The 21,933-nt window shown below is 31.1% G+C and overlaps 2 protein-coding genes across 15 annotated transcripts in view; one reads left to right on the top strand and one right to left on the bottom strand.

Moving 5' to 3' along the window:
• The window catches only part of LOC129948589 (coiled-coil domain-containing protein CG32809), a 413,266-nt gene that overhangs the window by 287,249 nt on the left and 104,084 nt on the right, over nt 1-21,933 (top strand). The window lies entirely within an intron of this gene.
• Nucleotides 1-21,933, bottom strand: part of LOC129948591 (uncharacterized) — a 44,258-nt gene that overhangs the window by 6,103 nt on the left and 16,222 nt on the right. Inside the window, exons 3-4 of the mRNA XM_056059719.1 lie at nt 13,635-13,728; nt 13,424-13,544 (exon numbers count right to left, since the gene is read on the bottom strand). Coding sequence (XP_055915694.1) covers nt 13,424-13,544; nt 13,635-13,728 — 215 coding nt within the window. The remainder of the gene's footprint in view (nt 1-13,423; nt 13,545-13,634; nt 13,729-21,933) is intronic.

The following is a 21,933-nucleotide window of genomic DNA, read 5'->3' on the forward strand; positions in this document are numbered from 1 at the left end:
CTTCTTTACACCCTAGAAATTTGTTGTCACATTTTCTTGCCTCTAATAATATCTTATCTTGAACCTATCCCTTGATAACAGAAAACACAGATCTATTTTTGTTTTTTCAATTAAATTGTTCACCATGATGCACTTATATCTTATTAGTTGATAAAAAGATAACGAAGTACCTAACTATTGTCGCTACACCACTTTGAAACTTCAAAACATTTTAACTCTTACACCTCCATAACAATTATTTCTGAAATATACTTAAAGGAATTAATTAAAATTTTCCCAGCAAAATTAATTATCTTGTGAATTTACAATAAATAATTTATCTTTCCCTTCACTTAGTTGTGTGATGCCATTGTCTAAGCTCACTAAGATGAAGAAAAACGAAGACCTTTGATATACTTCCGTCGCCGTCGCCGTCACCATAGACCGTCTCTGTCACCGTGTGGCATTTTGATCCTTGTAACTTTTATTGTATTTTCTCTGTCAACTTTCTTTCCTCTTTACATTTTCTCTACTCCCCGCTAATTAATTGTTTCGAAGTGAAATGTCTCAACTTTTTCTTTCTGTTTCTGTAAGGATAAAGACAAAAAGAGTGTAGAGTGCTATTTAATTCTTTAAAATGTCTGCAATGTACTTTGAGAATGAAAAGTCTTGGCCTTTCAGTTCTTCCATCATCCTGATCCTGTACATTTTCCGTCATCCTCCCATTCCTCCCACCACCCCATCCTAACTTCCATCTCTCAAGCTCTTGATTTTCCTCTCTTTCTATCTCATTCCCAATAATCTTTGAATGGTGGTTGGCAATTTATGTGAGAAAATCTAATTAAGATTCTAATCCTTTTGTTGATTTAGTGAGCGACGACGACGACGAGTGAATAAATTCTAACAAAAATAAATATTAGAATGTGACGTTCCCTTGATATTCAATTGAATCGAATTCAAAATGAGATTTTATACGATTTGTATTTGAATTCAGACCAAATTCGTTTAATGAGTAAGGGTGGGCTTATCGCTTATACTCGTAGTTTGCCACCGACCGACCTATGTCAGATTTGACTTTAACTGTGGTGACGAAAGAGGTAGGTACCCTACGTCTCTTGGGTTATTTTCGGATAGGTATAAAGTTTTAATTGATTTTTAATTGAATTTTGAGAATGCTTTTTAATGATGGCAAAGGGTTTTGCTTTGACAGTGCAAGAGTTCATGCACTCATAGCATTTAAATGCTAAAAGCTCGAAACTATAAAAGTAATAAATACTCGTAGCTGAAATGTATTCAATATAGGCTGAGAATTGGAATAGGATGTATTTTATGTGCCTCTTTGATGGAGGAAATCAATTTTGGTTGTTTCGCCTATAGCATTAAGTTGCTAGTTAACTCCAATTAGGCATAGGATAGCGAAACAGGCTGTGAAGTATGTATTAGACGTTAATTGGTATATATGTATGTATGTATTGGAACTAAGTTTATTACAGCAATGAAAATTAACGTTGTGCTTAAATAGTTGCTTTGGAGAAACTTTAAAGTTCTTTTCAATTTTGCGCTGAACATTCAAGACTCTTATATGAAAATTGTGTGTTTTTTTTTTAGGATTCAGCTGTTAAGAAAACCTTGAATATCAAATAAATATGTAATTTTTATACTGCTTTAAATTCGTTTAGAGTAAGTTGAAATACTGCCATACTATAATTTGTATTATTTCATAATTCAAAGAATTAACAAAAAGAGATGTTAATTGAAAAATTACTTGTTTTCAACACTGGAGTATTCTGCTTTTACTGGAGCATCATTCTCCTAAGTACTCTTTTAGGTCAAGTTCTTGAGTTTCCAGAAAATAAGATGTGTCATTTCGTAACGCATTGTCTGAAAGTATTACCTACTCAACACTGCCATATTTTGTTAATGGGTTTCCAATAAGAAGTTTCATTTTAAAAAGTTTGCTTTTATAGCAGCTTAAACTTCTTTAAAAAACTGTTAAAATTTGTCCATACGAATTAGATAACGATATGCAGAAGGGCCTCTCAAGAAAATAGCGTGGGTGTTTTTTTACCTAAGCCGTTTTAAAAAAGCGAAAACTTTCTTTAAATATCTCATGAGCCAATGACGCTAAAAACTTGAATTAAATTATATACTATATATTGAAACTTGATACCAAACCAGTATATTTTTGGAAAAAAATCCAATTAACAGTTTTTTATAAATCAAAAAAAAAAAAAAACTGAAAACAAATTTGCCAAATCAAAAATTTTACGAATAAAAATTGATTTCATCTCCAAAAGAGTTCAACATCTGATAAAATTTTAAAAAAAATAAAATTGACAGTTTTTTTTTTATAAATAATGAAAACTTAAAAAAAAAACTCTACTCAAAGTTGGTAAAAAAATGAATTTCGACTCAAACATATTTTCAAAAACTTGAGATTATGGCTTCAAACTTATTTTATCTTATAAGAAATATTAGTTTCAAAATTGTGAAAAAATTTGAGAAAATTCAAATTCACAGTTTTTTTTAATAAAAACATAAACAAGAAAATTAATAAATTTGATAAAAATTGATTTTGGACTCAAATATCTATTCAAAACTTTGAGATTATGGCTTTCAACACAAATCACTCATGAAAAATCGAATTGAAAGTTTTTTTTACAAAAATTAAAAACCAAAAAAAAAATTAATAAAAGTTTTAAAAATGTATTTTCGACTTATTTCTGATATTCAGTAGTTTTAAATAAAAAACCAATAGTCGGTTTTTTCATACAAAAATAAAATCTACAAGTAATAGTCTAACTTCTTTTCAATGACACCATTTTGGTTCTTACATTTAACATTTAACTAAAATTATGCTACAGTACAGAGACTTTTTGGACTATGCGTATATGTATTTACGAGTATGATTCAAATGTGAACTAAATCAATACCATTTTAAAAAAAATTGTTAAGCTTTATGTGCCAGAAAATGGTTTAAGATACAAACAAATTTTAACAACTAAACAAATCTTGGATTTCGCAAGATTGCAATGGTTTCGGAAAGTCCACAGATTCAGAAATAGCATACAAACTAAGATAAAATAAAATGTACAACTAATTCAAAAATGCAAAATGAAAATGGAGTATTGAATTTTGTACACGTAATCAATTTAACGAAGCCATTAAGATGGATGTAGATATTAATTCTGCCAATTGTTAGTGAATTATATTGCAAGGAATTCAAGTATCACTAAAAGAATAGGAAAACCATTCAACATAAATATAAATATCATGATTTAAAGTCAAAGTATAAATCCTGATCGAATTCAAAAGAATCACTTTCAAACTGATTAAGTGATAAGAAATTGCGTTCCGACTGATTGTTAAAAAAGCATATTCAAAATTCTTAAAACTGTTCTTCTAAGCAATATTATGAGTTCTCTATAATTGAAAAAAGAATTCCTGCTTAGCACAATAGAAATTACATTTATCCGACAAAACAAAATAATTATCGTTTTTGCCATAGTAACTCTTCCAATACCGGAAGCAGTGGTACTAAATTTAATGCAGAAATCACCACCACTACCGACATCTATATAAATCCAAATGAATAAATATGTCGGTGCCAAGCTGTGCAAAGAACAAGAAGAAGGAAATATCCTCTTAAAAATCCTTTTGTTGACTATCACGTGTTAAAATTTAAATATATTTCCACTCAGTGTGAAATGGTCACGTCTCACGTATTGTCTCCAAGCTACGTATGTAGGTGCAGCATAAAGACTATATTTATGTTTCACTCCCCAAACTGAGGATGAAATTTAACTTGGAAATTAAATTAAAGAGTAAATGCCCTGGACTCAAGGCAGAGTATGTTGTTCTGATTCACAATCATCTTTAACTAGGTACAATTTAAAGTATGGCATATGGTATTTACTTAGACATGCAAATATGTAAGAAAGGCAAATGTTTTTAGTAATTTTACGATGTTTTTCTTGCAAAAATTGCAAAAGTTTCTTTTAGCAGAAATGCTTTCGCAACTTTCAACACAATTTAAGTGACATTCTTATAATTCTTCTAGCATTTCTCTCTCATGGTGCGTTATACAGAAGGATTGAAGTGCAGATAGATTACTGGGGTGTATTTGATCGAATATTAGAACAAGGGCGCTTTGATTTTCTGGGTAACATGGTATCGTAAGATATTTAACAAAAGTACTCTGTGCCAAAAAATAGAACAAATGTTTAATTTTTGAATTTTAAATTGTATTATGTCAAAATATTTTTGTTTTGAATACGTGTCCTTTTACAATAGTATAATGTGAGTGATGTCTAAAACTTTATTAAACAATGCAGTTCTATAAAATTTGTGTGTCTAATAAAATTTCTGATGCCGATATTTTAAAAAGGTTTTCGTTTCTATCGATTTAAAGATATCGAGAAAGTATTGAAGATGGGGCATTAATTGACCAAGACCTAAATGATATTCTTCTTAATTTTGGAGAAATCAATAAAAAAAAAAATTTAAACATATGGGGGCCAAAAAGTTAAATCTCGATTGGTTAACAACGTTCTGAACTCGCATTTCGTGATAATTTTGGCTACCAACGCTGATACCTGATTTATCACTGTAACTTCTGGCCTATATTCGCTGAACTTGATAGACGGCTCTTAAGGCACCGGTTTCAACAGATGGAAAATCGACACCAAGAAGGTATTGATTAGTAAAGGACTAAATTAAGATTTTTGGATTTACAATCACATGCCCGATAGTTCTAACTCAACGCAACAACAAAAAAGTATGAACACATACTTTGCAAAATCGACTGTTTTCTAAACAGTCATACTTTTTCGAGACATCTTTTTTCACAAATTTTAACATACGAATTAGTTTACATTATCTAGACATTATGTCAAGCTTTCAATCATAATTTATATTAAAAGGCTTCTTTTATATATTATGCGCACACTCATAATAAGATATAGTGCGACCAATTAAAAAAGAAGGACAGGATTAGAAAGAAGGAACCGATGCACATATGTATATGGGAAATGTTGAACCTGGTAAAGCGTTCCACTTTTGAATGTACTTAATAGTACTTCAAGTTGGACTCAAGGGTAAACTAACAGGAATTCTTAAACGTATGTTACGGTAAATTATTTATTTATTTATTTTTTATTTATTTATTTATTTATTTCATCAATCAGAGCATATTGAACTCTTATAGACTAAGATACATAATTAAAAATTTAGTTACATATTTGTAGGTGGGTATATACAATTCAAATTACATTTAATTGATTTACATAGTTTATCTATTATTAAATAATAAAAAATGTTATACATGTGTAATAAATAACAATATTTAAATTTTGTTTAAAACTATTGATTTAAAAGTTTCTCTGGTGCAATCCATATAAAAGTTTATCCCAGAGCAAACTAAATTGCTTTCTCTGATGCAACGAGAAATGGGTTCATTGCGTCCATAGTTTGTGCGGTGAAACTGCTCATAAATTTAAAACCGTTCTCGTGTAATTCTTAGAGGGGCATTACTCTCATGGACTAGAGCTGCTAGAGGTGGACAATTAACATGATTTGTAGTGATATCCCGAACAAACATAATTGAAAAGTATTTACGACGAGCTTCAAGCGTTTTTATTCCAAACAACAGGCATCTGGTTTCATAAGAAGGTGTTACTATTCTCCAATTTAACTTGAAAAAAGCATAACGTGTAAAATTTCTTTGAATTTTTTCAATTCTTTCTGATGTATTTGCATAGTAAGGATTCCAAACTGTACAGCAATACTCAAGTACTGATCTTACCAGAGAGTTATAAAGAGATAATAAAGTGAATGAATCAGTAAATTCTCTGGTATTTCTTTTTATAAAACCCAGCATCTGATTCGCTTTATTGATCAAGTAATCATAATGAGGAAGGAACGACAGATTAACATCTAGGATTACTCCCAAGTCTTTTTTTTGATTTACCCTTGTTAGAATTATGTTATCGATATTGAAATCAAAGACAATTGGATTAAGAATCCTGAAACACGATAGTATTTGACATTTTTCTACGTTCAAATGAAGGTTATTTATCCTGCACCAATGTACCAATCTCACCAGGTCTTCTAGCAGAAGGCTACAATCCGATATGCAGGTAATCCTACGGTAGATCTTGAGATCATCGGCAAAAAGGAGACAGTCAGAATTTTTAAAAATTGTTGGAATATCATTCACAAAAATAAGAAAAAGTAAAGGTCCTAAATGGCTACCTTGTGGAACGCCTGATGGGACATAAATATCATAAAATAATAATAAAAGTTTTTAATTTTAACAATTTGTACTCTTCCAGTCAAGTAAGACTCGAACCAGTTTAAAAGAGACGAACTTATACCAAAGGAAAGTAATTTGTGGAGTAGAATTTTGTGATTGACTCTATCAAATGCTTTGGCAAAGTCGGTAAAAATTATATCGGTTTGAAACCCTTTTTCCATATTATTTATGATTGCATTCACCATAATAGTTAAGTTGGTTGCAGTAGATTTACCTACTACAAAACCGTGTTGGAACACTGATATCTTTTCTTGGATTAAAGACGAAATTTTGTTATACACCACTTTTTCAAATAATTTTGGTATAGCAGATAGCTTGCAGATTGGTCTATAGTTTGTGACCTCTTGCTTTGATCCCGATTTAAAAATAGGGGATAAAAATGAGATTTTCCAGGTTTTCAAAAATTGGCCTGTAGCTAAAGAAATATTAAAAATGTTTGTTAGTGGCTGAGCTAACGCAATTGCACATTTTCTTAGTAGAAAAGGTGGAATTTTGTCCGGGCCTTCACTTTTATTTAAATCTAAATTCAATAAAGCCTCCTCTATTTCATTCTGACATAAAACAAGTGAACCAATGTCAACGCATTTGCTTAAGCCTGATGGAAGATCGTAATTTGTAACAGTTTCTGAAGAATAAACAGATTGAAAATATCTCGCAAATAAGTTGCAAATTTCAGAAACTTCACTGGTAGTTGTGTCTAGATACTTCATACAGCTAGGCAACCCAAAAGATTTACGTTTGGAGTTTAAGAAGTGCCAAAAACGTTTGCTATTGCATTTGAGTTCGTTTTCAATTGAAAGAATGTAGTTACGATGTAGAAATTTATTTAAATAGTCAAATTTTCGCTGACAATCTATATAATTGTTTCGTAAACTTAGATTTTCTTTATTATTTTTGTGTAATTTGTATGCTTTATTCTTTTGATTTTTGAGATTAGTAAGCCTTCTATTATACCAGACAGGGTTAGAATTTGTTTTTAAATATTTCGTTGGTACATACTTTTCAACTGCATTATTTAAAATATCTAAATTAGAATCGCTGAGTATAATTTGCCACGAAAACGATAACAAATACTCAATCATTGCATCAAAGTTAGCATTTTTATAATCGTAAATAATAGTATTAGATTCATTTTCATTTTTCAAATAACTATAAAAGATAAAATCACCTTCTAATGCCAGATGATGAATTGAATTTTCCACTAAAGGAAAAATAGACTTTTCCACATAAATAAGATATTCCTTGTCTACAAATATAAGATCTAGAATGCGATTTAGGGGAGGTATGTAAAAAAAACTCATTTGATTGTTTAAAAAAATAACGATTAAACAATTATAAGCAGGCCTTGCGGTGGTGTGCAAATGCCTCGGTAAGAGAACAATCTCCTATCATTTCTAGAGTTCTCTTTTCACTTCTATCCAAAACACTCAAGAACGTTATTGGGACACCAGCCCAAATATGGGAATTAAACTCAAGTTTTGGACGAATAAAAGCTTTGTAAAGTATAGCCAGATTAGAAGGGGTAAAAGAACAAAAAACAGCAGCATTTTTGGCGATGTCGAATCTGTGATTCCTCCAAAACAAGTGGTTTGTGATGCACATACCTAGAACTGAAAGCTGTTCAGTCTCTTTGATGAAAGTTTCATCCATGGATAGTGGCGTTTGGGGAGGGTTACACTTTTGTGACAGTAGACAACATTGAATTTTCAAAGCATTACATTCTATGCAGCCCTTGGTTTTGGTAGTCTACGTCCGAATAACAAGGATTTGAATCTAAAAAGGAATATAAAAACTGAGGGCACTGTCATCATCAGCGAAACAATTTAGTTAGTTAGAAGTTTCAGACAAAAGATTATTTATAAAAATAAGGAAGAGTGCCAGAGATAAAACAGAGCCCTGAGGCACACCAGCGTTTATTTTGTGGATATTAAATATCAAGCCGTCAAATACTACCGGAATTGAACGGTCCGAAAGGTAATTAATTACTAACCCAACGAAGAAGAAATTCAACAATATCAAATGCAAGCATTTTCGATAAGAGAGCTTGATGCCAAACTCTATTTTATGCCTTTGAAATATCAAGTGCAACAATCATACTTTCTCCAAAAAAATGTAAAGAATTGTTCGAAAAAAAATTCTTTTAAAATAAAAATATTATTATATATATATACATTTTTGAGAACTCAATCAATTTTAATATAGATCAATAATTCTTAATCAATTGCTCACTTTGCTATTAATTACAAGAGAATTAAATATTAAACATTTATTCAATAATTTTAAAAGAAATCAAGTTCTTCAAAGAAAGAAAATACAAAATTCAAATAATTGCAATTAACTTATTTAAAAGCCAAATGATTGGTCATTACAAAAGTTGAAGTCGACTCAAACTGAACTCAATGAATCAAATCTCCACTCTATTTCAAACCCACCATTTGTATTGTTTGAGAGCCCCTCATACCTTGGAGCCTTAAACCCAAAGTAAACACATACATTAAGCAGGATGTAGCTTACAAATAAAAGCCCGGTAGCGATGACGGGGACCAACCCATAGTGTGCTGCAGTTGCATTCATTAATTTGTCTTTTCCCCTTTTTTTATTTGAGTCTTTGTTTTGTTGAATCTTCTTCCATATTGTGTTGAATATTAATGATTTTATATTATTTTGCAGCAAAATACATTTAATGCTCTGTCAAACACAGAAATGTTAATTTGCTGCAAAACGATGGTGGTACTAAAGTACAATAATAATAATAACTCTGTGCACGAGGTATTATTCGAGTAGTACGAGTATGTACCGTCATCGTCGTCCTGTGCAGCCTTGGTTGGAGCATGGACGACAGGTATACAAGCCCCATTAATTTAGAAAAAGAGAAAGCAAATTATGTGCTTCTGTCTCTGCTTCTGGTGGGACAACACGATACACGACTGTGACTGCGACTCAGACTATGGCTATGACTATGACTGTGACTATGACTATGACTGTGACTGTGATACCTATATTATATCTACTGAAAAGAGGGTAATTGAATTTAATGAGAACTTTTGTACCTATGTGAAATGAGATTATGTATTTAAATTAAAGCAATCATTTAAGGGAAAAAGGTTTTTGGAGAGCAAATTAAGAAGCATGACGAAAAGTTCTTTTTTATTTTTGTTGTAAGGGGATCTCTAAGATGAATGTAGGACAAAATGCTGTTAAGTATAATTAAATAGATTTTGTTGGTTACTCTGGATTTTAAGAGACAAAAACTGAAGATATGGAAATGTGTTTCAAACTACTTGAACAAAATGCATTACTCAATTTTAAATGCGCTTCAAAAAGATTTTGAAATATTTGTAGAACTATAAATTAAATTAAATATTGCAGTTGATTAACCATTGCTTAGAGATTTTTTTGTCGAGAAAGACCTAATCGAGACATTCGTTACTTTATCATCAATCCCTTCAAATCATTCGTAAAAACGTTTAAAGCACGTCAGAAGGCAAGAATCATTGAAATAAAATATAGGCATGGATTTCTCAAAGATTTTGAACATTTTTCAATGCAGAGAATTTGAATTTGTTTCATAAGCATTTACAAAATCTGGCCTTACCAGCAAACCTAAGAACTTGCATAACTTATGTTCTGTTTAGCCACTATAATTTTTCTTCATGATTTTATTAACTTCATTTTAAGAAGCTATCGTAATCGATCCGATTTGTAGAATTGAAAATGTTGACATTTCTCGACGTTTCGTCGTCCATATCTCAAGGACCAGTAGAGATATCGTAGTAAAAGAAACGTTTTGTACTGATAATGAAACAGAAAGATACAGAAAGGACTTTAAAAAAAATTAGTGGTTGTTTTTATCATAGCAATTTTAAAAAAGTGAACTGATATTTTGAAGTGGAATTACTGATACTTTAGCATATTCTAATATTGACTAAGCAATTTCAATTTTGTATAAGATCCCTAATAATTGTTTAGAAAAGAAATCTACCTTTTAAGAAATCAAGAAATAGAAACTTTAACCTGTACAACCCTTGGTACACGAAAGAATTGCGTTTACTTCGTAACAAAAGGAATAAGGTATGAAAAACTTATCCCAAAACTTTGTCTCCAATCAACTTCTCTGTTTATGTTGAATTCTTTAATGAATTTAAATGTCTTTCTAATTTTGTGTACGCTAATTATGTTACTGACATGGGCACCTTTTTGAAAGAGAATCCTAAACAAATTTGGAAACTTATAAACTTAAAGAAAAAATCAGATGGCTTTCCAGTTAACTTCACTTACAAGAACATTTTGTTAGATAAAAATGTTGCTATCTGTAACGCTTTCGCAACAAATTTCCGGGAGTCCTTTGTTAATAGCCCTGAAGAGGTTGAAGAAGTATATTTTCATAATCTTCACTCTTTTTCGCAAACTAGCTGTAGTCACATACTTGTGCTTCAGAGTACGGCCCTCGATCTTTTATCTGCGTTGAATGATGACTGTTCAGCCGATCCCGATGGTATTTCCTCGATATTATTAAAAAAGTGTAGTAATGCTTTAGATGAACCTCTTACGTTCTTATTTAAACTTTCTCTAAAAACAGGAAAATTTCCCAGTATATAGAAGAAGTAATTTCTAACACCAATTTTCAAGAAAGGTAACAAGGCGGATATAACAAACTACAGGCCCATTGCAAGTGTTTCTTGCATTTCTAAATTGTTTGAACAGTTGTTTGCTTCTGACCAACTTTGCCACAGAATTGTTTTATTTAAACTCAATGCTCTTGGTTTTCCACCATTTTTCTTTGCTTGGATCAAATCATAAATTGTCATTCTGAACCTTCTTTTTACTCAATCTGGTGTTCTCCAGGGAAGCCATCTTGGCCCTTTTCTGTGCATCCTGTCTGTTAACGAAGTATCGACATTCGACATGTCTATTGTCTACGCTCAAGTGAATTTCTCATTTTTGCAGATGACATTAAAATTTTGAAGATTATAAAGTCCACCCATGATCGTATCTTTTTACAAGCCGACATTGATAGTTTCACATTTTGATGTGGGAAAAATAGTCTACCCTCAACCCTTTAAAATTCCAGATGATAACTATTGCTAAAAAACGAATCGTTAGTGCGTTTGATTATTGTATATCACAGCAAAAACTCTGCCGCGTCTCCAGATTTGAAGATTTAGGTGTTTATTTCTGACCCAACTTAAAGTTTACACTTCACATTAACATTATTGTTAATAAGGCAAGTTGTATGCTTGGTTTTATAAAACGCTGGGCAAAGGAGTTCAGTGATCCTACTCTTTTTTTGTACAATTGCCTTGTTCGTCCTCACCTTGAATATGCATCATAGGTATGGACTCCTTATTACGAAATGTATAGATAACCTATTGAATGAATTCAACATAATTTCATTCGCTAAAATTTGTGAACAATCAATATGATCTGCTACTATGTCACGAATGAACGAAAATACCCTCTGTGAACTTTCTACAAATGTTAAGAAGCAAAATACCAGTCCGATTAAAGATCAAGATCTTGTTGCAGAAGAAAACAATCATATTCATATTTTATTCAACGAAATACTTTTAGATCATTCGCGTACATCAAGCACTTTAAAATTGAAAACATATGATTATCGTCGTTTATAAACAACAAAAAGAGAAGAGGACTAAGATGGCTTCCTTGCGGGATACCCGACGTAACATAAACCAGTGCAGAAATAATGATATTTGTACGAATGTACTGAATACGATCCCTTTAGTATGAATTTAGCCATTTTAAAAAGTTCGAGTCAAAACCTACTTTATTAATCTTCATAAGTAAAGCATCATGATTGACTCTGTCAAAAGCTTTAGAAAAGTCAGCATAGACAACATCATGCGGATAAATTTTCTCAAGTGCATTCGAGGATAAATTACTAAAAATAGTGAGGTTAGTTGCAGTGGATCTACCAGCTACAAAACCATGTTGGTATGGTGAAATCATTGCTTTAAAAGAAGGAGTTAATTGTTGAATTCTTAAGCAGGCAAATCGTCAGACAGGATGGGAAGTTTTCAGTGTGAGGTGCACCCCAGAATATTCAATCTGAAATAAACATTAAAGATCGCACAATGTGAACTATCTAATATTAAGCTGTTTTTCTTTAGAATTTCGTCAATATTCTGGTTTTTCTTAAAATTTGAAATTTTAATAAAACTATTTGGATATTAAAAAATGTTGAAAAAACATTCAGAAGAAACTCTTTCTGTTGTAATTCTTCAAACAAAAAAAAAATTGATACATGATTTGTCGAGATTTAAAAAAATTAAAATTCAAAGAATTTGAACTCTTGAAATGACAGATTATTAACTCGAAGAGATAAGTATTCAAAGACAGATCATTTAAAAAAAAAAATTATTAAAGAAATATTCATGTGAATCAAAAGTTTGTTCGTAGAATAAACAAAAATGTTTTACTTTCATTAGCTCAATAATAAGTCTGTTTGAAAGTTGGCTCAAATAAAAAATAAACTCCATTGAATATTTTTGTACGATTTGTTTCCTGTTAAAATGTTGAAGTATTTACTTTTCTTATAGATACATCCATACACAAAAATTAAAACTTAAAACAAATGTATTTCTGTCATAAATCAAATTATTTTTCTTCCGTACATCAAGCCAACTGGGAAGACAGAACTATCATTTCCGTTTGCTAAGCTAAGATCTCTTATGAATCCTATAAACCTGTTCAAAATATTTCCCAAGTGGTTGATATTTGTAAGTATATGTTTTTTTTTAACTTATTGGAGACAGCAATTGATTCCTAACACCTGGCGTGCGCGACATTAACAATTTCCTAGATTTGCATATGTCTCATTTTTAGCTTCACCTGTTTCATTTCACAACTGAGTCATACCGTAACATAAGAGCAACAATTTACATACTCGTATAATGTTCCCCAATGTTGTTGCACTAACATATATTGAAGAAATGCGTTTACGTTCACGCAATTACCCATAGTATTACCCAACACAAGCTTTGCCTTGCTTACCATACTAAGCTCTTCTCTTCAGCTTCAGAGACTTTAATAACACCTAAGACCCGACTCTTTCATGCGGCATCAAAAGATACATAAATGCTAGACAAATCGAAAATAATTCAACACACTTACCGCATTATGGAAGCCGCGTCCGATCCGTTCCGCTTTAAGCCAGACTTGCCATTCACCACTTTTACCATTCCATGACGTGCAGATATGATGCCACTGTCTGGTTCTCAGCGGATAATTGAGTCTTTAAAGCAAAACAAAAAAATTAAAAACAATTTTCATCCACAACATGTTAGGAGGAAAATCAGTGTTTCTAAATGTGTGTGTAACCCACCTATAGACTTGTTGTCCCCGAATAGCCATTGAAACAAAACTGGAATTTTTCGAATTTGCTACCCAAAATTGGATTTGACGTTTTTCCTTTTTGTCTGAAAATGACGTAATAAAAATAAAATATGTAGGTATAAGCTTTGGAATAATATTGTTTATTGATAGTTTTAAAAGGAAGTCTAGTTTTTTTTTTCTGGGTGACAGGGTTGAAAATTAGATTTTGGGTTAAGGACAACTTTAAATATTGAGGTTTGCTTTTTTTTATATATATTTTCTATAACATTAGGTTTCAATTTATAAAATTTATAAAGATATTGATGGTTTATTTCAGGTACGGATTTAAATGGTCTGAGGCCATTTCTGCACTTAACTTTTTTGGGGGCTTTGTTAAATTACATTTGTTTGGAAATTTTTGGATTATATGAGAGAATAATGTATTTTTTAATTCATCGTTTAATCTTATTTGAGTGAGCTAGTTATAGCTAAGATTTTTTCAATGTGCCACGCTTTAATTTTAAGGCTGCTTTTACTGTTCGGTTTGAAAAGAAAACGAAGCGAAAACGCAAAACTAATTATTTGGAAAATGTTTTTAAAAGTAAAACAAGATTTTTAATTAATCTCTGCCATTGCCGCGCCTTAGCTAGACGATCGTTGTGCTTTATTATTAAACGGGTCCTGATTCTCATTGCACTCAGGATAAGAAATGATTTTATAATTTAAGTAATTTTCTAGTTCTTTCCATAAATTTACGTCGTAGCTTCGAACAAGTCTGAAATCATTACTTTATTAAGATTTGTGTCCATTGGACTCCTTGAACTTGTTTTCTTTATAAGTTTTAGTCCAACAGTAATCATTGAATTTAAAATTGGTTGTGGCCATTTTTAGCAGTTCAATTGTAGAAATTATATTAAAATATAAGAATTGACAATGAATCACACAAATTAATTTATAGCCATGTTGTTAAATGTGTTTGTTTCCAATCATTAGAAAGATGATCTGAATCTTCATGATTTTGATCAATATTTAAAATTAAGTTTGGAATAAAAAAATGTTGGCATACAATTCTAAAGGTAGTTCTGTTTTAACACCTCCTGAAATATTTGTTTTCATTATTTATTGTAAAAATTTATCATCTGTTAAATGGAATCCCGAATTAAATTCCAAGAAAACTGTTTACAGTAAAGAGCACTTTGAAAAACGTTTGCGAAGGTTTTTTTTTTTTATTTCTTCTAACGCTCGGTTTTGTCAAGTTTTTTAAAAATCTCATTGTCTAATTTTTATTCTGTTCCTGGCGTAGTTTTTTTTAAATACAAAAAATTCAAGTAATTTTAAAAGTAGGTATGTGTGCAAAATCGATTATATTCCTGAGAAATCAAATTAGTTCATTAATATTCATTAATCATTTGAAATCTTTTGAATGTCGGGAATTCCAGAAACTTGCTCATGTGTGATTTCCAAAAAGACGTGTTAAAAATATATCCTATGTTTTATGATTTATAAATTAAAAAGTCATTTTATTTCTCAAATAAACCTTGATTTATTAATTATTTTTTGAAAATCTGTCGAGCGTTTTTTTTTTATTAATTTTGTATGTATAAAGTTTTTAAACTTTGCCTTAAAAATATCTTTGGTCTCCAGTTCTTTAATTCTTATAAATATATATAAATACGGAAATGCTCTCTTTCGACATGAAAAATCGAGAACAGAAAATAGCCTTTGTACTCGTTTTTGAAACGATCTCGCGGCCACTAATGACACGTTTAAAAAAAATGTGATATGAATATACCGACAAATTGTTCAGTTAATTTATGTTAGTTTTAGTTGTAAATAAAAGAAAATATTAAAACTTTACTGTTTACACTTCTTGAATTGTGAGAAAAATACATTTCAAATAAAAACAGCAACCCTGTTTGCCTTTGTCGCTTTTTTTCCTATTTTTCAAGAACAAGAATCAAATTAATAATGTAAGTTACGTGATGTCTCCTAAATTCAATACATATTTTTAAACATTTGAATGTATTTCTGCATTTTAACATACCTTAATGTAAGGCAGAAAACAATATGTCTTCGATCTAAAGGTTTGGAACGCATCCAAAATCATTACTTCTTCACTGAAGGTGAGTTTAAGAAAAACAGTTTGACAATTTCAAAATTCAATCTAACAATTTACGGTAAATTTGAAAATGCGAAAACAAACACGGCTTTTAAAATTTTGCGAAACGTGTTGTGTTGAGCATTTGGACTAACTTATTTTGTTTTATAACGTTATGAGCATATCTGTTGCCCGTTAGAGATCCTGGATGAACAAAATTTTAAAAGTAATGGAATCAAACCTCACACTTTACTAAAAGCAATACAAAATTCTCAGTTTATTGTTTCCTTAATTGTAATAAAACCAATTTTTTGCCTTTTAAGAATCTAAGTGAGTTTACCAAAAAAAATGTATGCCCCCCATCCTTACGAAGAAATTTTTTAAATGTGACATAATTCCGAAACAAGCAAATGGCTGATAAAATGTACTTACAATTAATAGTCCCACGAATTATTACCAAACAGACAAAACTAGAATATTATGCTAGTGGCATGGAGGAATATTTTCGTCGGTCTGTCTATGTTCCTTTTTTGGATTATTTGTTGGTTCAATTAAAAAATCGATCTCCCGACCATCGTGAAATAATTTCGAAAATTCAAAATGTTTTGCCAGTAAATGTTGCAAACTTTATGAAGACGACATGAAAATAACTCTTGAAGTATTTGCTCATGAGTAGCCAGACGATATAAAAGGATGTTTGGATGATTTTCCAGCTGAGATGAGAATGTGGTGCAGGTAAAAATTGTGTTCTTATTTCGTATACATTTTTATAGTTGTCAATGTTAAATGAACTATTGTTGCAGACATTGCTTGAGTAGAGATAGATAGATAGATAGATACATTTCTTTATTACAATATATAAGTTTTACATTCTATTAAAACTAAGAACATAAGGACATGGCAAAGCTGCCGTCTGCGTGATAGACATTTTTTTAAACTAAAATACATATAAGTAAAATATGAAAGTTTTTAAATCTTCAAAGCGAATCTTAAAAAGGTGTATTTTTTGTTTAAAATACAATTAGTTTATAACAGATCATAATAATGAGAGATAACGTTGAGATACTTTTTATAATTATGTAAACTTTGAAAGATATTACACTTTTAAGCAATTTTAATGACTTGGAGCATACCTACATATCTACTATTCAATTTTCACGTGATTTAAAACACAAATATTTGAAAGATATTTGTATGCAATTTGAATGATGTGCAACATAAATGCTATACAATTTTCACGTGATTTGAAACACAAATATCTGTTTTTTTTTTTTAACTGGGTGAATATTTCTTAAGGTTCAAAAACTATTGGGATATGACAACGCATGTTTACAAACTTTAACCCTAGAAAGATAACCATATATCATAGATCATAAGTGATACACATGATTTATACGTTGATTCGACGTAGGTTATCTTTCTAGGGTTAAAGAGATTTACCCAACCAATTGATCCGTTGAGAATATCAATAAGATCGTTAAAAGTCAAAACTGGCTTGGAAATATAATCGCCTTATTTCTTGCAATATTGGGCAAACTGCTATAAAATGAGTACCTTGAAGTTCTCTTAAATTGCAGAACGTGCAGATTTGTGATTAATCCGATCTATAAGTTTAGATTAAGTATTTCGACTCTAGCCCTAAAGATGATACCGATAGCTTCTGCAGTCAGTTCCTTGCAAAAATAACTCATATCAGATGACAAGTTCCTCTGGTTCTACTTTCTAGAGAGGATGTCCTTTCTAGATATTGTAAATATATCGCATTATCAGTTTTAGCAATCATGTCATCAAATAAATTCTGCCATTCAATAACGTTATTTATAGTTAAGGGAAGCGTTACATTTTGTCCCGCAGCAAGATGGTTCAATTCTTTAAAAGGTGTTGCCTTTCTTCGAAGTTGTCTTTACAGAATTGACTTATGTAGTCCGTTTTCTCTTATCACTACTGTAGTCAGATATTTGGCATGCGATTTAAGATTTTGGATGTAAATCGGTGCTAAGCCTGACTCTACATGTAAATCATACGTTGGTGTTGCATAAGGTAATCGGAATAGTCGTTTGAAAAAGAGCCCCTGGATACTTTCGAATTCCTCATGTTGTGCGTACCCAAATACTTGCACCCCATAATACAAACAACACTCGGTACTTCGATGCTACATCAATGTCGCTGTTGCTGAAAAACGTTGGCAACATCAGATTTATAGCTAGTTTGGCTTCCCTACCTTTCTCCTTTGTATGTTTTCTCCACTTAAGGTTAGATGTCATCAACACTCCCATGTACTTGAACTCCTTTACCACATCGATGCGCTCATTGTTGATGGTCCATGATTCCTCCGGTAGCTTTCTTCGGTGTCTAGATTCAAAAATCATAGGTTTTGTTTTACTTGTATTGATTTTTAGGCCCCAAGTTGAACAGTAGTCTTAAAGTCTGTTGATTTTCAGTAAGACTTTGACTAAGGAGCCCGAAAAAAATACAACTCACGGAAAAATGATATAAAGTCAGTGATATAAAGGGCAAACAAAATTGTGCTTGGGGAACACCCGTAGACGTCTTAAACCATTCCGATAAGTTGCTTCCATTCCAAACTGCCTCAGTTGTTGAATCCAGGAATTTGGAGTATAATAGAAGACATTTCCTAGATCACCCTGTAGATGATAGCTTGTAGATCAATTCTTGCCTACTTACCGTGTCAAATGCCGCTTTAAAATCTACGAAGCAAACGTAAGCCTCTTAGAATTCTCCAAATACTTTGATGCAATACTAGACAGCGCGAAGATATGATCCACAGTAGAGAATTCTGACTGAAACCCTGCTTGAATAATACTTAAGCGGTTTGTTGACTCAATACATCTTATAAGCCTATCATAGAGAATTGAGCTGAAAACTCGCAGCGTATTTAGGATAGATTCTTGAAAATGGCATAGATAATCGCTTTATTAAAATAGATCTGAACCGAGGCATCATCGTAGAGTTGGTTGAAGAAGTTTACTAGGTAGTTTTTGAACATTAAAGTGGCGAATTTATAAAATTCGGAAGGGATTCCGTCGACACCAGGTGCCTTGTTGTTTTTCATTTTATCCAAAACTGTATGCAGTTCGTCCAGTGAAATTCTGCAGTCTAGTTCGTGCACACAGGTGTGTGGTTGCGCATTGCTAACAATTGCTAACAGCTTGTGTATGTCAAATGACGAACGGCCCAAAAACTATATAGACGCTTTAAATGTTTGCGGGGCTTTTTTATATAATACAGTTCATCGCAATATGCAAATCGATGAACTGAATATGCAGTATCTGTGGCTAAAAGTGAGCGGTCTTTCTCATGTCTGCGCAGATTAAAGACTTATCTGCGGAGCAAAACCGGCGTGGAGCCGCTCAACGGCTTAATGTTTCTTAACATCTACAAAGATATAGACGTAGATTATGAGGATATAATAAACATTATGGCAGAAGTAAAAAGGCGCTTGGATTTTACGTTATAAATATTCTTAAATATGTGTGATAAGTTCCTACATATGTGTACACATTTAGTTTTTATTCGTACTTGTTTAGTACCTATATAAAATTGTGCCAAAAAAAGAAAAAAAAACACTTGACATTTAAAATAAAAAAATAATACCATATATGTTTGGCAAGTTTCTAATGTTGTCATTTTTCAAAGAGATACCCAATCATTATTTTCCACATTTGGGAAAAGGTTAAAGATGAGGTCTATGCCAATGTTCCATAATCGATTCAATACCTAAAGAATGGACAATGATATATAAAACAGAAAATTTCAAATAAAAGATATGGCTCCGCATTATTAACGGTAGCGGCCTTTTAGCTGATGCGATTTCCTGTTGTCAAAAATATACCTTTCCTGCCTGCAACGAAAATTAACACCTATTGCCTTATCTAAAGAAATGAAAATTAAAACAAAACGTCTTATTTGAAAACCCTGTTCTATTCATTTCTTGTAAAAGTGACTTATTTACTTTAACAAAGTCTGGTCTATTTGTATACTCGTATACGCAAATAAAAAGAAATACATTTTGGAAAATTCGAATTTAATCAATTAGTAAATGTATTTATTTTAATTTCTCAAGACAATTTTAATACTGAATATATAAAATATACGTTAGACTGTTTTGCAAATATGTACATAAAAGTATATTCGATTTAAAATGCTAATTAATTTAATTTAGAGTCAAATAAAATACTAAATCCTTATTTGTAAGTTGCTCATTGCTACATCACCTTTACTATTCAAAACGATAAACTTTGTATGTTGTTTTGACCGATCTCAATAATTCAAATTATTATAACAATCAAGAAGTTTTCTTAAGAAATTTCGAGCCTTATTTTCTAAAGGAAAGTAAAATCAGTCAAATATAACAATACTCATGAAGTCATGATATTCTAAGTCTTCTCTTTTTTCTGAAAAAGATTTAAGTTTCTTTTTTCTTTCTATAATGTGCGTACTAATAAGAATGCTGGGATTTTGATTCTTATCGTCAAAAACTTTGCCAATTAATTTTTTTAAATTTATACACCATTTCTGTAATATTTGAATAGATGTTTTTTGGTCCTCGAGTGACAAATAAATCCTTTAAAAGCACAACTTTAGAAAGGAGAATAAATCATTTCTATGATAAATTTTCCAATTATTACTTGTGTAGGTCGTTGAGTATAATAGAATTCAACTTCGCAATTTTCATGTCTAAGTAAACAAATTTTCATATTAAAGTTTGTTTAATCGAAAATAGTGTAAACTAAAATATTTTTGAAGCAAAACTAATTTTCCTCGCTTTCTCCCCTCAAACCAAAATACCTTCATACGATTATATGAACTACTACTTTATTAGAAATTAAGTCATGAGGAATACTCTTTTACGAGTCATATACACTCGTCAAAACAAGTAATGGAATTTTGATGAAGCTTTTGTTGTACACAAACGTTATAAATTATGTGAAATTAAATTATTAAGTCGAATATTAATTAGACGCTTGAGTTTTATTAAGTAATTAATTTGAATGAAAAACATTTGAGATGTTTTAACAAAAAAGTGTATCTTGTCCAAAAGGCATTTAAATATGAAGAATGGCATCGTTGGACGTCTATTGAAGATATAAAAATTTGCATTTTCATACCCAGAAGCTAAAACAATTAAAGTTGTTCGAAATTAGCATTTTGATTGAGAGAGTGAATTGATATTTTATGTTTTTTGTTTTCTGTTTTCTGTTTTTATCTTTTTGTTTTTGTTATGGTCGAATAATTTATTACTGATACAATTTTGTTTTACATTTAAAAAGTAAGACATAACATGCTCTTCTAGATCGTCGTTGATTGATTGATTGATAAACCGCTCAAAATTATGTATGTACACATGTTTCTTTGAAATAATTATGAATACAAAATTTATGAAGTTAATAAATTTTTCTTTTTGTGAAAATTTAATATCATATTTGGAAGTAGAATAAATTGCTTTGGATTTCAACTTACATATCCATTTTTAAAAGGAAATAAATTATATTAATAGCTAAGAAGTGGTTAATTATATAGACATAAATACTTGGAAAATAAAAATAACAATCATTATAAATCATGCACTTCTAACTTCAATTATTTCAAAGCAATGGAGGAAAATGAAAGAATTCACGCTAAACAAAATGGGATTCCCATTTCCTCTTCAGATGGCAAAGTTTTTAGTGAATGACAGATTATAATCGGTAGCAACCTCATTTGCTTTTTGACGCAAAACTACGTTACAGATTGGATTTGGTTGCTCTACTTGACATCGAAGGTGCCTTTTACAACGTGGACACATCTGCTAAATGTAGAGAGTTCACTTCGGGAGTTAATTTATTACTAACAGAATTATTAACTTAAAACTGGGCAACTCGTCTGACAAACGATTCGTTAGTAGAAGGACACCACAAGGTGGTGTTCTACCCCCCCCCCCCCCTCTGGAACCTTGTGGTGAATGAAATCCTAACTAGTTTGGATGCGGAGGGCTTCAGAATGATAGCCTATGCAGACGACGTTGCTATAGCAGTTACTCTTACAAAAGCAGTTAACTCTTACAAAATGCCTTGGACAGACTAATACTTTGGGCTGATCGGTGTGGACTGGGTGTTAACCCACACAAAACCGATTTGGTCTTATTTTCGATTAGATACAAAATTCCATTTGTCAACTTTCCCTATATTAAAGGAATCCAATTAAAATTTTC

This window comes from Eupeodes corollae, chromosome 2 (genome assembly GCF_945859685.1).
Source record: "Eupeodes corollae chromosome 2, idEupCoro1.1, whole genome shotgun sequence".
NCBI classification, from domain to species: domain Eukaryota; kingdom Metazoa; phylum Arthropoda; class Insecta; order Diptera; family Syrphidae; genus Eupeodes; species Eupeodes corollae.